Below are 15172 nucleotides of genomic sequence, written 5' to 3' on the forward strand. Positions count from 1 at the left end.
TTTAACTCTATACGTCAACAGTCAACTGATGCTTAAAATTCCTGAATTTCTTCCTCTAGATGCTTCAAGCCACAATCAAAGAACATAAGTCCACAACTTATAAAACTTTATCACGTGTAAATTCTCAATCACTCTCCTTGACGTGTCTTTGTCTCTCTACATTACCCTCCATTATTGACCTCTAAAAGAACATATATACCTTCACATCTCCTCCAAACAAAAAACTCCTTCACCTTTATTCTTCCTCCAACCAAAAATGAAGAATCAAATCCACTTCCTCCTCATTTTCTCTCTCCTCCTCCTACTTTCCACCGCCACTTCCTCTTTCATCGGCGTCAACTTCGGCCGCGTCGCCGACAACCTCCCACCACCTTCCTCCGTCGCTAACTTCCTCACTTCCCAAACTACCCTCACCTCCGTCAAACTCTTCGACTGCGACCCTCAAATCCTCCAAGCTTTCGCTAACACTAACATCTCTCTCACTGTCAACATTCCCAACGCTAACATCATCCAACTCACCGACCCTTCCGCCGCCCAATCATGGGTGTCCTCCAACATCCTCCCTTACCACCCTCAAACCATCATCCGCTACATCGCGGTTGGAAACGAAGTTCACTTCTCTGGGGATAAAGCCCTTATAGCGAACACTGTCAAAGCAATGGAGTCAATTCACCAAGCACTGCAATCCTCGAAAATAACCGACATCAAAGTTACCACCCCTCACTCCCTCGCCATCTTACCCCCGTTAATGTCCCCGAGTTCTGGACACTTCCAGAAGGGGTACGACCACGTCTTCTTCGGCCCGCTGCTGGAATTCCACAGAAAAACTAAATCACCTTTCATGGTTAACCCCTATCCTTACTTCGGGTTCAATGCTTCAATGATTGAATTCGCTATATTCAAGAAAAACGACGGCGTTTTGGACAAGGCAACTGGGTTAAAGTACTACAACATGTTTGATTACTTGATGGATGGGGTTTACTCTGCTATGAAAAGGTTAGGCTATGATGACGTGGATATAGCTGTTGGTGAAACCGGTTGGCCCTCGGCCGGTGATCCGGCTACCGAACCGGCGGCTACTTTGGATAATGCGGTTTCTTATAATGGAAATTTAGTTAAGCATTTGAAATCTGGTAAGGGAACGCCGTTAATGCCGAACCGGACATTTGATACTTATATTTTTGCTCTGTTTAATGAAAATCTTAAGGAGAGTGTTAGTGAGAGGAATTACGGTTTGTTTAGACCGGATTTTAGCCCGGTTTATGACGTCGGAGTTCTGAAGTCGCCTTCTCAGGTATGGGTATATTCGTCTTTTTACTTCTTGTTTGTGGTAGCTGAATTGATTAATAACCTGACATTAAAAAAAAAAAAAAAAACCGTCCTTTGTAGTTTGTACAGTAAGGTGTAGGGTAAGCTACTTTATCAAAAACAGTTTTTTAAAAATTGAAATAAAGGGTAGTATTGTCATTTCATGTCTTTTTATTGGAAAATGTTTTCCCGGGTTTCTATAGCATGGGTCCCATCCTCACATAGGATCTCGCTAATGTGACGACTATCTTACTATTAAGTTACTTGTAACAATTTTATGTTTAACTGTTATAGTGCTCGTAGTAAACAATTTTATGTTAAATTGTCATTTTATGTCTTGTTATAGTGCTCGTACTTCTATTAATTTAGAAATGCATGTGACTGACTCAATTGATGGATGATTTAATGTTGCGTAAATAAATTGTTTTTTAAAATTGAATTTAAGGCGGGAGGACCCACAGCGGCACCAACGGCTCCATCGCCGACGGAATCAGGTGGGAAATGGTGCGTGGCAAAACCAGATGCAACTGATGATAAATTACAAGGGAACTTAGATTATGTATGTAGCTTAGGGATCGACTGTAAGCCAATACAGGATGGTGGACCCTGTTTCGATCCCAATACTGTTAGATCTCACGCATCTTACGCCATGAACGCTTACTACCACATCAATGGTCAGCAAGATTCCGATTGTTTCTTTGATGGCACCGGTGTCGTCACCTCCAGTAACCCTAGTATGATCTCTACTCTTACTTATAGTCGCGCTCTTTTTCCCTTTCACTATTTGAATCGTCTATGCATAACTTTAACCATGATTGTTTTTAGAAATTGATAATTATATTTTGAAAATGGTGCAAGTTAAAAGAAGTTTATTTTATTTCAAACTCTAATTTAATTTATTTTTCCTCTAATGAAGGTTATGAAGCATGTCAGTATGTGACATAACGACATTGGTGGGATCGTGGGAGCTCCAGAATTATTAATAAATATTCAAACTACTACGGAGTACGTATTTAGGTTAGTAGATCATTAATTTTTATTAGTTAATCATAAACTGTCAGTAATTAGTACTATAAGATGAGTTGGATGTATTGTAGTTAGCAAAGAGAGTATCGCTGCAATATTCTTGCAGATGATACATTATGCTGTTGTGAATGTACTACCAGTACTGTACTAGTTACTTTATTTCTTGTGTTGCAAATTTGCAATTACATTAAAGTATATAGGTTTTTTCCTGGAATGTGATCAAATTTCAATAGCCTATTGTATTGTGTGATTTGTGTCAAACAAAATTCAATGTATCATATAGGATTTAATGAACCACCAATTCTATATCAGTATACCTTCAATACTTTAATTAACAACTTGTTCAACATCAAATCTATACTCACAAAAGTACAACATCGATCGATTCTTACCCCTGCCCTTCCGGCTCTTTAAACACTAAAAAAAAAGTACAAAACCATGCTCTGCTCCGTTCTTCATATGGTTGTTTCTTGGTCCTTCATCCCCGTTCGCCGCGCCAGTGAAGTCAGCTGCCCTTCTTGGCACATGTTTCAATTAGGAAGCTCAACAATTTAAAGAGAAAGCCCTGAAATTAAATCATCATATGTGATAGGACCGCGACAAATAGGACAAGTAGAATGTGTCCTTAAATACCAGCTGTTTATACAAAAAGTGTGAAATCTATGTCCACAGAGACTCAAAATTGTTCCAGAAAAAGTTCTACGTATAGGTATAACTTCACCATCTACTTCCATCGGCTCCGTGTCATACGTTTCAAAACTATCTAAACAAATCACACAATCCAAGCAACTTCGAGTAATTTCATTTCTCTTCTCTACGTCAATTTGTAGTATTACTGGATCCTCCTCCAAAAAGTAGTCTGTTTGAATTTGTATCGTGTTGGTGGTAGGCATTGCACGCAAACTAGGCATACCTTGAACTTGATCATGATTGTTCTGGGCTGAACCGGTGAAAAAACATCTGCTGTAACAATCACGAATTATTAAAATTACTACGATTACTAAAGCAGCAAAGAAAACGAAATTCACTGGTTCCATTGTTGTGTGCTAAGTTGCTAGATCTCTCCACCTTCTATGCAACATACGTATATAGATATTCAACTTTGACACTTAAATTTCTCAGTAAGTTTTTTTATTAAGAACAAACAAGTCCCCTATTTATCGTATAAATATATATATCTCCGTAACACAATTAAAATCCTTGCTATTCAAGATATTATTTTTGAAACATGATATATTTTTGGAATATTTATCTTGTACAGGCCGAAAGATGTTAGAGTTGTAATTTTTGGATCATATAAAAATAAAATAATAAGAATTACAATGATAATTCTAACTATTTCCATAAGATATTATTCTGTAAATTATAAAGATATTTAGGAAACAATTATCATAAGAAGAATATTAATTAACACTTAGCTAAATAATCAAACTTTGGTGAAACTACAACTATTCATGTCTATTGTAGAATAAGATTGATTAAAAATGATAAAAAAAAAAACCCGATGTTTTTACAGATTTTTTTTCCCTATAAATACAACTATTTTCATTACACATTTGACAATACATTATTTCAATCATTAATGTAATATATCTTAAAATTTTAAGAAATTAATATTTATAAACTGAAAAGATTTAACAAGAACCTAAGTAACAAGAATGGAAGAAGTACATTAGATTGTACTCTGTATACAAGTGCGACAAAGAGGACACGTTTGGTGCTTTGTTAGCCATCTCTGAATACAGAAACTGTGAAATCTATGCCCACATTGCTCCAAAACCTTAACCCCACCGTTGTCAACATCATGGTCGTTTTTCGCAACGTCAAAACTATCCAAACATATTACACAATCACTGCAACTCAGAGAATTTTGCAAGATTTTCTCCACGTCTAACATTATTGACTCCACATCTTGCTTGGTCTCCAGTTGGACTTCCCCTAGACGTCGAGGTTGTCCTGGGTTCACTGGTATACTTTGGGCTTCTCGAAGGACTCGACCTTGAGGTTGTGTTGGGTTGGCAGACACATGAATAACACCACGGTAGGAACGATTCTGGATGCAGCAGCAGTAAAAGCAGGAACATATGAGATAGGAGATACCGCTAGCAATGAAAAAGCCTAACGTTAAATATAACAAAAATAAGAGAACTTCCCCGACACTCATCTCATGATACATGATTTTTGTACTACCTCGGATTTTTTTAAGTTGCAACTTTGGGGTATTATTTGAGAGATATAAAATGTTCCAAAGTTGCATCTAAAAAAAAATCGGCGGTAGTTTATGCTTAAGTATTAAAATAAGAGTACTAAATATAATACATGAATAGGCAAAAAGATAGCACTTCTGAATTTTTAATGTTGAATTGAAGGTAATCACCTTTTTTAGAGTTCTAATAGAACAAGGAGCATTTTCTTTAAAATCAGGATAATAATTATAAATATATAATAATAACAATTCAATAATATCCACTAGCATTCCAAAATTAGTTTGAATCGGATGGAAAATACAAAACCTAGAAGGAATTCAACTAAAAAAGTACTACAATGATTTGACTGTTTAATCAGTGAATTAAGCTGAGAAGTCTTAAAGATTCACCTTTTCAAATATTCTTTAACCTGTGACAAGAATTTCTTCACAAGTAAAAACCTAAAGATTCAAGAAATTGGGACAGACCTGAAATTAAAGATCAAAGATGTCATCTTCTATCGACCAGCCCCTCGCCCATTTGATTGTACTGCATAATTCCAATATATGATTAGAGTTTATTGTAGTGGCTTTTTATTCTACAACCAAGCAAAGGATGCAGTTTCCACTCAAGTCCTAAACTGTTCGACAAGCTTAATCAAGCTGTAGGTCTCAGCATCTGGCCTAGCCCCTCCGAGAATCATTCTTCTTAAAAGGTTGGGATTGTAGACCTTAGCACGAACATAAGCTTTTATTAAGCTGTTGTACACAAATGTATATCTAGTATAGTTAGCTTGCTTAAGCTCTTCAAACAAATTCTCAGCAGTTTCTACATCTCCATTCTCGGCAAACATCTCAAGAATGGACAAGGTAGTCTCCAGCCATGGGGTTGATTTTTTCAACTTGCTACTGGTGAATTGCTTTGACCCCATTTCTATTGTTTTCAATGCTTCCTTGGTCAATCCAGCTTTTAAGCAGCCCAAAGTAAGATGTCTATAGGTTATGGCATTAGGTTTGCATCCAAACATCTTCATCTCTTTAAAAAGACCCGAAACCTTATCAATAAATCCATTCTGGCCATAAACAGATATTATGGAGTTATAATGTTCGGTTGATTTCATAACCTCCCGCGACTTTATCTCTTCCCAAAGTTCCTCAGCACGATTCAGCTGTCCAATCCTACCAAATGCCTCTATTGCCAGCAAAAAGCTCTTTGACCTAACATGAGGGAGACCTTGCACAATGCGCCAGATCCGATCAATCTCCTTTGCCTTCCCCATGTATCCATACAAAATGATGAGGACATCGAATGTTGACCAATTATTGCCTGTTTTCGACTTCTCAACAGCCTCTACATATGTCTCACATCCACAATACAACCTTGCAACTGCATGTGCAGTCGCTAGAATGCAATATGTAACTTCATTTGGTTCAATGTTCGCCCGCTTCATATCCCCAAAAACTTTCATTAGTCCTTCTATGTTATGATCATTAGCTTCAATCTTCAAGAGAATGTTGAAAGTTGAGACATGAGGAGAAACCTTATCTGCCCTCATTTGAGCAAGGATTTTGGGGATCATTTTCCTACGCCTAGGAGAAGAGTGAAGAATAATCAGACGGTTGAAGATCAAGTGAGAGATAGGATGTCCTAATTCTCTCATTTTTTTCATGTACTCTAAAGAAAGCCTGACCACTCCTTTATCCAAGCATGCAATCACAAGATTGTTGTAGAGCAAATCATTCTGGAATTCAACAGGAGTATTAGTAAACAGTCTCTCACCATGAGATATACCATGAAGTTTAATGGTAAATTCCAGTAGATATGAATAATCCAATTCCTTTGGCCTATATGGCTTCTCTCTAATCACCCACTCCATTACCTGTCAAACCATAGTAAAACTTACATTAATGACATTGAGCAGAAGGTACTTCTAAACTTTGTTCTTATTCAACTAATCACCAGCAGTTATCAAACTCATACTCTGTAAGAAAACTCACATCAATGTCAGTTGGCAGAAGCTAAATCTACAATTTGTTTGAAACTTTTACAAATTAGAAGGAATAATCAAACACACAGAAATCACTAACTAGGTGAAAATGCATGCAGTATCACACTCCTAGGGCCAGGCTTGTGTTGAAAAGCAGTTCAGAAAAGAGGTAAACAGCCAAAATTATCCTTCTTTTGTACATTCTTGATGTCTCAGCATATATCATACTTAAGGATGGGTGATTGCATTCAATCCTGTAGTATGATTGAAATGGTTAGTTAGATGCCCTTAATTTTTACAGCAACAACATGAAGTCAGCCATATGATCTTTTCTCAATTCTAGATGATGATAAAAGAAAGCAGAAGTAGCATCCCATAATTTAGCCAATTAATTTTTGAATTCTATATCGGAAAACCAGCAAGGGTCTAATTAACCTCTCAATTATATCAAGATCCTTTCCAACGCCTTTTGCAATTGTAACTTCGCCATCTAAGTGAAGCATAAAGTAGTTTCTACATTAAAGAACATATCCAGATTCAGCTCCTTATTTGTTTCTGGGCTGAATATACTCCTGCCTATCACTCCTTGCAAATTTATGCAAGTTCAATAACTGAAATTCAATGAATATCAGTATATCACATATTATAATACAAGATATAAACTCAATAAGATTAAGCAGATTTAACCAACTTCAACAATGAATATCACATAATAATAATGCAAGATATAAACCCAATAAAATTAAGCAAGAGGGAAAGAGATAAGCGACCTCAAGAGCGCGTTTATGCAACTGGAGCTTCCTCAAACGATTAATGGCATGAAAAATATCACCCCTGTGAACAGGAAAACCTTCACCCATCCATTTCTGAAATACATACCCAATTGATTCTCCTCTTGGAAGCCTCTCTATTCTTAAAGACAACATCTTGGGTGCTTCGTCGCCATTAGAGCTCGAATTCTTCAAACCCAACTCAGATTGCTCACTGATTGTTTGAGTACAGAATGTAAATGGGGCTAATTTGTTGCTCGTTTTCAGAGGCACACCAACTGTTCGATGAAATGCCGCAGTGAGTGAACGCCCTAAAGCAAGGGCGATTACTCTCATATTCGTTAGATGTAAGACCAACCCAGTTCATTGGAGAGGCGTTTCAGGATTTCTACAGAAATTTAACCAGCATTAACGCCTTGTTTAATGTGTCTTTAGCCTTCTTTCTTTTTGAGCTTTAGTTGTGAGAAGTATACGTGAAAAAGAGAAGCTGATGCTTAAATGAATAAAATCCCACCATGTGAAGCCTAGTTTGTTTTTTTTTTTTTTTTTTTTTTTGAATAGCAAATATGAAGCCTAGTTAGAGCTGTCAATTTGGATAAACGGGTCGGCTTTGAGTCGGGTAAGAGTGGGTCGGGTCAATTTGGATTAATTTCATAACTTATGCGGGTCGGTTTGGGTTGGATCATGCTTGAGTCGGGTTACGTCGGGCCATACTTCTTATCATGTTTGGGTCTGGTTAATAACAGGCCGAGTTACATTCGGGTCGGATGAACAATAGGTCGGGTTTAATTCAGGTTTTCACGGGTTAGGATAATTCTCAGGTTCGAGTCGGGTTCGAGTCGGGTTCGATTCAAGTCAATAATTTGCGGGTTAGAATCAGGTCGGGTCATTCTCGGGTTTGCGGTTCAAGTCAATAATTTGCGAATTATAATCAGGTCGGGTCATTCTCGGGTTTAAGTCGGGTTCGGTTCAAGTCAATAATTTGCGGGTTATAATCAGGTTGGGTCATTTCCAAGTCGGGTCATTCTCGGATTCAAGTCGGGTTAAATTCAAGTCAATAATTTGCAGGTTACAATTAGGTCGGGTCATTTCCAAATCAGGTCATATTCGGGTTCAACTAACTATAAATAGATAATTATCATTTTTATCAAGCTAATTATTTACTTTGACTATAATATATATGACAATATACTAGGGAACTATAGTTTATAATTTAAGAAGATAATTATCTCCTTTAACCATACAACAAAAATGTACTATATTTAACTCTTAAATTTGAGGATGATGCTCCTTTCTTTTGCTGGCCTGGACCGACTTGGTCTCCCTAGACAAAATGCTTTGATCAACAATAATAAGGTGGTCTAAAATGCATTTAAGGTGATTTGAAATCAGGTCAGGAACAATTTGGGTTGAATTTAGGTCAGGTCAATAACAAGTCGTGTTGATTTCGAGTCGGGTTAGTAACAGATCAGGTTGAATTTTAGGGTCGGGTAAGTAATAGGTCTGGTAAAATACTGGTCGGGTCAATAACAAGTCAGGTTGAATTTGGGTCAAGTTAATAAAAAGTCGGGTTGATTTCAGGTCGGGTTTGTAATAGGTTGGAATAAATTCGGGTATGGTTAGGAACAGGTCATGTTTAATTCAGGTCAGGTTACTAACAAGTCGGGTTAAATCCGGGTTTTGAAGGGTTAAAACGGGTTAGGGTCAATTTCTCTTCAAGTCGGGTTCGATGAAAGTTAATTAAATTAGTCGTTGTAAACCGGTAAATCGGTGCAAGTTGTAAACCAGTAATTGGTCGTTTAACAGCAAATTGGATGGTTCCACACACTCGATTGGATTCCCGCAGGGTATCAAGGATCAAGGTAAACATTTCGTCAATTTTTATTTCCGGGCAAAAAAAAGTCAAAAAAATCCAAAATTGAAGGCTAATAATATTCACGCTTTTTGAGAAATTTTGGATGTTTCGGGGCCCGATGTCGATAAGTCTTGAAATTCTATGGGATAAATCTTGGGGTCATATAATGCCGTTTGGAAACATTTATGATCATTATATGTTGTCATAAATGTTTGTAGTTTGCTTGAGTTGATGAAATCCGTGCAAGTTGTAAACGGTAAATTGGCCGTTTAAATGTAAATTGGATGGTTCCACCAACCCAATTGGACTTCTAGAGGGTATTAGGGACCATGGTAAAAATTTTCGGCAAATTTTATTTCCGGGCGAAAAAAGTCGAAAAATTCCAAAATTAAGGGCAATATCCACGCTTTTTGAGAAATTTTGGAGGTTTCGGGTTCCGGTGTCAAAAAGTCTTGAAATTTTAGGGGATACATCTTGGGGTCATATAATGCCGTTTGGGACCATATACGATCATTATTTGTTGTCATATATGTTCGTGGTAGGCTTAGCTTGAGTTAATGAAATCGGTGCAAGTTGTAAACCGCTAAATGCAAATTGGATGGTTCCACCCACCCAATGGGACTCCCGGACTGTATTAGGGATCATGGTAAACATTTCGGCAATTTTTATTTCCGGGCAAAAAAATTCAAAAATTTCAAAATTGAAGGCTAATATCCACGATTTTTGAGAAATTTTGGAGGATTCGGGGCCCGGTGTTGAAAAGTCTTGAAATTCTAGGGGATACATCTCGTGGTCATATAATGCCGTTTGGAACTATTTATGATCGTTATATGTTGTCATAAATGTTCGTGGTAGGCTTGATTTAATGAAATCGGTGCAAGTTATAAATAGGTAAATTGGTCGTTTAAAGTCAAATTGGATAGTTCAACCCACCCAATTGGACTCCCGGATAGTGTTAGGGACCATTGTAAAAATTTCGGCAATTTTTATTTCCGGAAGAAAAAAAAGTCAAAAAAATTCAAAATTAAATACTTATTATCAACGCTTTTTGAGAAATTTTGGAGGTTTCGGGGCATGGTGTCGAAAAACCTTGAGATTTTAGGAAATACATCACGGGGTCATATAATGACGTTTTAAACCATATATGATCATTATATGTTGTCATAAATATTCATGGTAGGCTTGATTTAATGAAATCGGTGCAAGTTGTAAACCGGTAAATTGGTCGTTTAAAGGCAAATTGGATGGTTCCACCCACCCAGTTGGACTTCCGAAGAATATTAGGGACCATGGTAAACATTTCGGCAATTTTTATATCTGGGCAAAAAAAATTTATATCCACGTTTTTTGAGAAATTTTGAATGTTTCGAGGCCCGGAGTGGAAAAGAATTGAAATTTTAGGGGATACATCTCGGGGTCATACAATGCCGTTTGGAACCATTTATGATCATTATATGTTGTCATAAATGTTCGTGGTAAGCTTGATTTAATGAAATCGGTGCAAGTTGTAAAACGATAAATTGGTCGTTTAAAGGCAAATTGGAAGGTTCCACTCATCCAATGACTCCTGAACAGTATTAGGGATCATGGGAAACATTTCGACAATTTTTAATTTCGGGAGAAAAAAAGTCAAAAATTACAAAATTGAAGGCTAATATCCACACTTTTTGAGAAATTTTGAAGGATTCGGGGCCTGGTGTCGAAAAGTCTTGAAATTCTAAGGGATATATCTCGGGGTCATATAATTCCATTTGGAACCATTTATGATCATTATATGTTGTCAAAAATGTTCGCAGTATAAATCTGTGCAATTTGTAAACCGGTAAATTGGCCGTTTAAATCCACCAATTCAATTAGAATCCTAGAGTGTATTAGGGACCATGGTAAACATTTCAGAAAAATTTATTTCTGAGCGAAAGAAGTTAAAAAATTCCAAAACTAAAGACTAATATCTACGTTTTTTGAGAAATTTTGGAGGTTTCGGGGTCCAGTGTCGAAAAGTCTTGAAATTCTAGGTGATAAATCTCGGGGTCATATAATGCCGTTTGAAACCATATATAATCATTATTTGTTGTCATAAATGTTCGTGGTAGGCTTCAATTAATGAAATCGGTGCAAGTTTAACCGGTAAATTGGTTGTTTACAGGAAAATTGGATGGTTTTGCCCACCCAATTAGACTCCCGGAGGGTATTAGGGACCATGATAAACAATTCGGCAATATTTATTTCCGTGCGAAAAAAAAGTCAAAAAAATAAAAAATTGTAAGCTAATATCCACGTTTTTTGAAAAATTTTGAAGGTTTCGGGTCCCAATGTAGAAAAGTCATGATAATTTAGGGATACATCTTGGGGTCATATAATGCCGTATAGAATCATATATGATCATTATATGTTGTAATAATTTTTCGTAGTATGCTTATGTTAATGAAATCCGTGCAAGTGATATAAACTGGTAAATTGACTTTTAAAGGCAAATTGGATGGTTCCACCAACCCAATTGGACTCCCGGAGAGTATTAGAGACCATGGTAAACATATCGACAATTTTTATTTTCGGGCGAAAAAAGTCAAAAATTCCAAAATTGAAGACTTAATATTCATGCTTTTTCAGAAATTTTGGAGGTTTCGGGCCCTGTGTCGAAAAGTATTAAAATTTTAGGGATACATCTCGGGGACATATAATGTCGTTCGAAACCATTTATGATAATTATTTGTTGTCATAAATGTTCGTGGTAGGCTTGAGTTAATGAAATCGGTGCAAGTTGTAAACCGGTAAATTGGTCGTTTAAAGGCAAATTGGATAGTTCCACCCACCCAATGTGACTTTCGGACGATATTAAGGATCATGGGAAACATTTCGTCAATTTCTTTTTCCGGGCGAAAAAAAAGTCAAACTTATCAAAATTGAAGGCTAATATCCACGCTTTTTGAGAAAATTTTGAAAGTTTCGAGGCCCAGTGTCGAATAATCTTGAAATTCTAGGGGATACATCTCGGGGTCGTATAATGCCGTTTAGATCCATTTATGATCATTATTTGTTGTCATTAAATGTTCGTGGTAGGCTTGAATTAATGAAACCGGTGCAAGTAGTAAACCGGTAAATTGGTCGTTTAAAGGCAAATTGGATGGTTCCAGCCACCCAATGGGACTCCCGTTCGGTATTTGGGATCATGGGAAACATTTCGGAATTTTTTTTTACGGGTGAAAAAAAGTCAAAAATTTCTAAATTGAAGGCTAATATCCACACTTTTTGAGAAATTTTGGAGGATTATGGTGTCGGTGTCGAAAAGTCTTGAAATTTTAGGGGATATATCTCGGAGTCATATAATGCCGTTTGGAATCATTTATGATGATCATTATATGTTGTCATAAATGCTCGTAGTATGCTTGAATTAATGAAATCCGTGCAAGTTGTAAACCGGTAAATTGGCTGTTTAAATGTAAATTGGATGGTTCCATCAACCCAATTGGACTCCTAGCGGATATTAGGGACCATGGTAAACATTTCAGCAAATTTTATTTTCAGGCGAAAAACGTAAAAAAATTCCAAAATTGAAGACTAATATATCCACGCTTTTTGAGAAATTTTGAAGGTTTCGGGTTCCGGTGTCGAAAAGTCATGAAAATCTAGGACATACTTCTCGGGGTCATATAATTCCGTTTGGAACCATATATGATCATTATTTGTTATCATAAATGTTCGTGATAGGCTTGAGTTAATGAAGTCGGTACAAGTTTTAAACTGGCCTGGTAAATAATTGGTCGTTTAAATTTAAATTGGATGGTTCCACCCACCAAATGGGACTCCCAGACTGTATTAGGGATCTTGGTAAACATTTTAGCAATTTTTATTTTCGAGCGAAAGAAGTCAAAAATTTCAAAATTGGAGGCTAATATCCACGTTTTTTGAAAATTTTTGGAGGATTCGGGGCCCGGTGTTGAAAGGACTTGAAATTTTAGGGGATACATCTCGGGGTCATATAATGCCGTTTGGAACCATTTATGATCATTATATGTTGTCATAAATGTTCGTGGTAGGCTTGATTTAATGAAATCGTTGCAAGTTGTAAACCGGTAAATTGGTCGTTTTAAGTCAAATCGGATAGTTCAACCCACCCAATTGGACTTCCGGATTGTACTAAGCACCATGTTAAAAATTTCGACAATTTTTATTTTCGGGGGGAAAAAAAGTCAAAATTGCAAAATTGAATTCTTATATCCATGTTTTTTGAGAAATATTGGAGGTTTCGGGGCATGGTGTCGAAAAGCCTTGAGATTTTAGGGAATACATCACGGGGTCATATAATGACGTTTGAAACCATATATGATCATTATATGTTGTCATAAATATTCGTGGTATGCTTGATTTAATGAAATCGGTGCAAGTTATAAACCGGTAAACTGGTCGTTTAAAGGCAAATTGGATGGTTCCACCCACCCAATTAGACTCATGAAGGATATTAGGGACCATGGTAAACATTTAGGCAATTTTTATATCTGGGCGAAAAAAAGTCAAAAAATTTTAAAATTGAAGACTAATATCCACGCTTTTTGAGAAATTTCGAATGTTTCCGGGCCCGGTGTCGAAAAGCATAGAGATTTTAGGGGATACATCTCGGGATCATATAATGTCGTTTGGAACCATATATAATCATTATTTGTGGTCATAAATGTTTGTAGTAGGCTTGAGTTAATGAAATCGATGCAAGTTGTAAACCGGTAAATTGGCCGTTTATAGGCAAATTGGATGGTTCCACTCACCCAATTGGACTACCGGAGGATATTAGTGACCATGGTAAAAATTTAAGCAATTTTTATTTTCAGGCAATAAAAAGTCGTAAAATTCCAAAATTGAAGGCTAATATCCACGCTTTTTGAGGATTCGCGGCCTGGTGTCGAAAAGGTTTGAGATTTTAGGGGATACATCTCGGGGTCATACAATATTGTTTTAAACCATAAATGATCATTTTATGTTGTCATAAATATTCGTGGTAGACTTGAGTTAAAGAAATCGGTGCAAGTTGTAAACCGGCAAATTCGCCTTTTAAAGGTAAATTGGATGGTTCCACCCACCTAATCGGACTCTCGAAGGGTATTAGGGACCATACACATTTCGGTAATTTTTATTTACAGGCAAAAAAAAGTCAAAAAATTCCAAAATTTAAAGCTATCATCAACCCTTTTTGAGAAATTTTTGATATTTCGGGTCCAGCTGTCTAAAAGTCTTGAAATTCTAGGGAATACATATCGTGGTCATATAATGTCGTTTGGACCCATATATGATTATTATTTGTTGTCATAAATTTTCATTTGAGTTAATGAAATCGGTGCATGTTGTAAACCGGTAAATTGGTCATTTAACGACAAATTGGATGGTTCCACCCACTCAATTGGACTATCGGGGGGTATTAGGGACCATGGTAAACATTTGGCAATTTTTATTTTAGTGCGAAAAAAGTCAAAAAATTCCAAATTTAAGGCTAGTATCCATGTTTTTTGAGAAATTTTGGAGGTTTCTGGGCTCGGTGTCGAAAAGTCATTAGATTATAAGGGATACATCTTGGGGTCATATAATTCCATTTGGAACTATATATGATCATATGTTGTCACAAAAGTTTATGGTAGTTTTGAGTTAATGAAATCAGTGCAAGTTGTAAACCGGTAAATTGGCCGTTTAAAGGCAAATTGGATGGTTCCACCCTCCCAATTGGACTCCCGGAGTATATTAGAGACCATGGTAAACATTTCGGCAATTTTTTTCTGGGCGAAAAAAAGTCAAAAAATTCATAAATTGAAGGCTATTTCTACGTTTTTTGAGTCTTCGGGGCCCGGTGTTGAAAAGTCTTAAAATTCTAGGGAATACATCTCGGTGTCATATAATGTCGTTTGGATGCATATATGATCATTATTTGTTGTCATAAATGTTCTTGGTAGGCTTGAATTAATGAAATCGGTGCAAGTTGTAAACCGGTATATCGATCGTTAAAAGGCAAATTGGATGGTTCCACCCACCCAATTGGACTCCCGGTTCGGCAATTTTT

The 15172-nt window shown here is 36.6% G+C and overlaps 2 protein-coding genes across 4 annotated transcripts; one reads left to right on the plus strand and one right to left on the minus strand.

Annotated features, from left to right (window-relative positions):
* Positions 1-105: 105 nt before the first annotated feature.
* LOC110684057 (glucan endo-1,3-beta-glucosidase-like) lies at positions 106-2558 on the plus strand. 2 transcript variants are annotated; one of them, XR_002503725.1, is made up of 4 exons: positions 106-1294; positions 1754-2042; positions 2225-2389; positions 2441-2558. XR_002503725.1 is itself a non-coding variant. In XM_021860451.1 (3 exons), the coding sequence occupies exons 1-3, from the start codon at positions 257-259 to the stop codon at positions 2251-2253; spliced, it is 1356 nt and encodes a 451-aa protein (XP_021716143.1). In that variant the 5' UTR covers positions 106-256; the 3' UTR covers positions 2254-2558. The 2 variants fall into 2 exon arrangements, 1 of the variants encoding a protein (XP_021716143.1); XM_021860451.1 differs by having other exon boundaries at positions 2225-2558.
* Positions 2559-2687: 129 nt separating this feature from the next.
* LOC110684056 (pentatricopeptide repeat-containing protein At1g07590, mitochondrial-like) lies at positions 2688-8080 on the minus strand. Of its 2 annotated transcripts, none has more exons than XM_021860449.1 (3): positions 7278-8080; positions 5009-6399; positions 2688-4387 (listed from the first exon to the last, which is right to left on the minus strand). In XM_021860449.1, the coding sequence occupies exons 1-2, from the start codon at positions 7611-7613 to the stop codon at positions 5149-5151; spliced, it is 1587 nt and encodes a 528-aa protein (XP_021716141.1). In that variant the 5' UTR covers positions 7614-8080; the 3' UTR covers positions 2688-4387; positions 5009-5148. The 2 variants fall into 2 exon arrangements, with proteins under 2 accessions (XP_021716141.1, XP_021716142.1); XM_021860450.1 differs by having other exon boundaries at positions 2688-4436.
* Positions 8081-15172: the final 7092 nt, after the last annotated feature.

The sequence above is a fragment of the Chenopodium quinoa genome, unplaced genomic scaffold (genome assembly GCF_001683475.1).
Source record: "Chenopodium quinoa cultivar QQ74 unplaced genomic scaffold, ASM168347v1, whole genome shotgun sequence".
Classification (NCBI taxonomy): domain Eukaryota; kingdom Viridiplantae; phylum Streptophyta; class Magnoliopsida; order Caryophyllales; family Amaranthaceae; genus Chenopodium; species Chenopodium quinoa.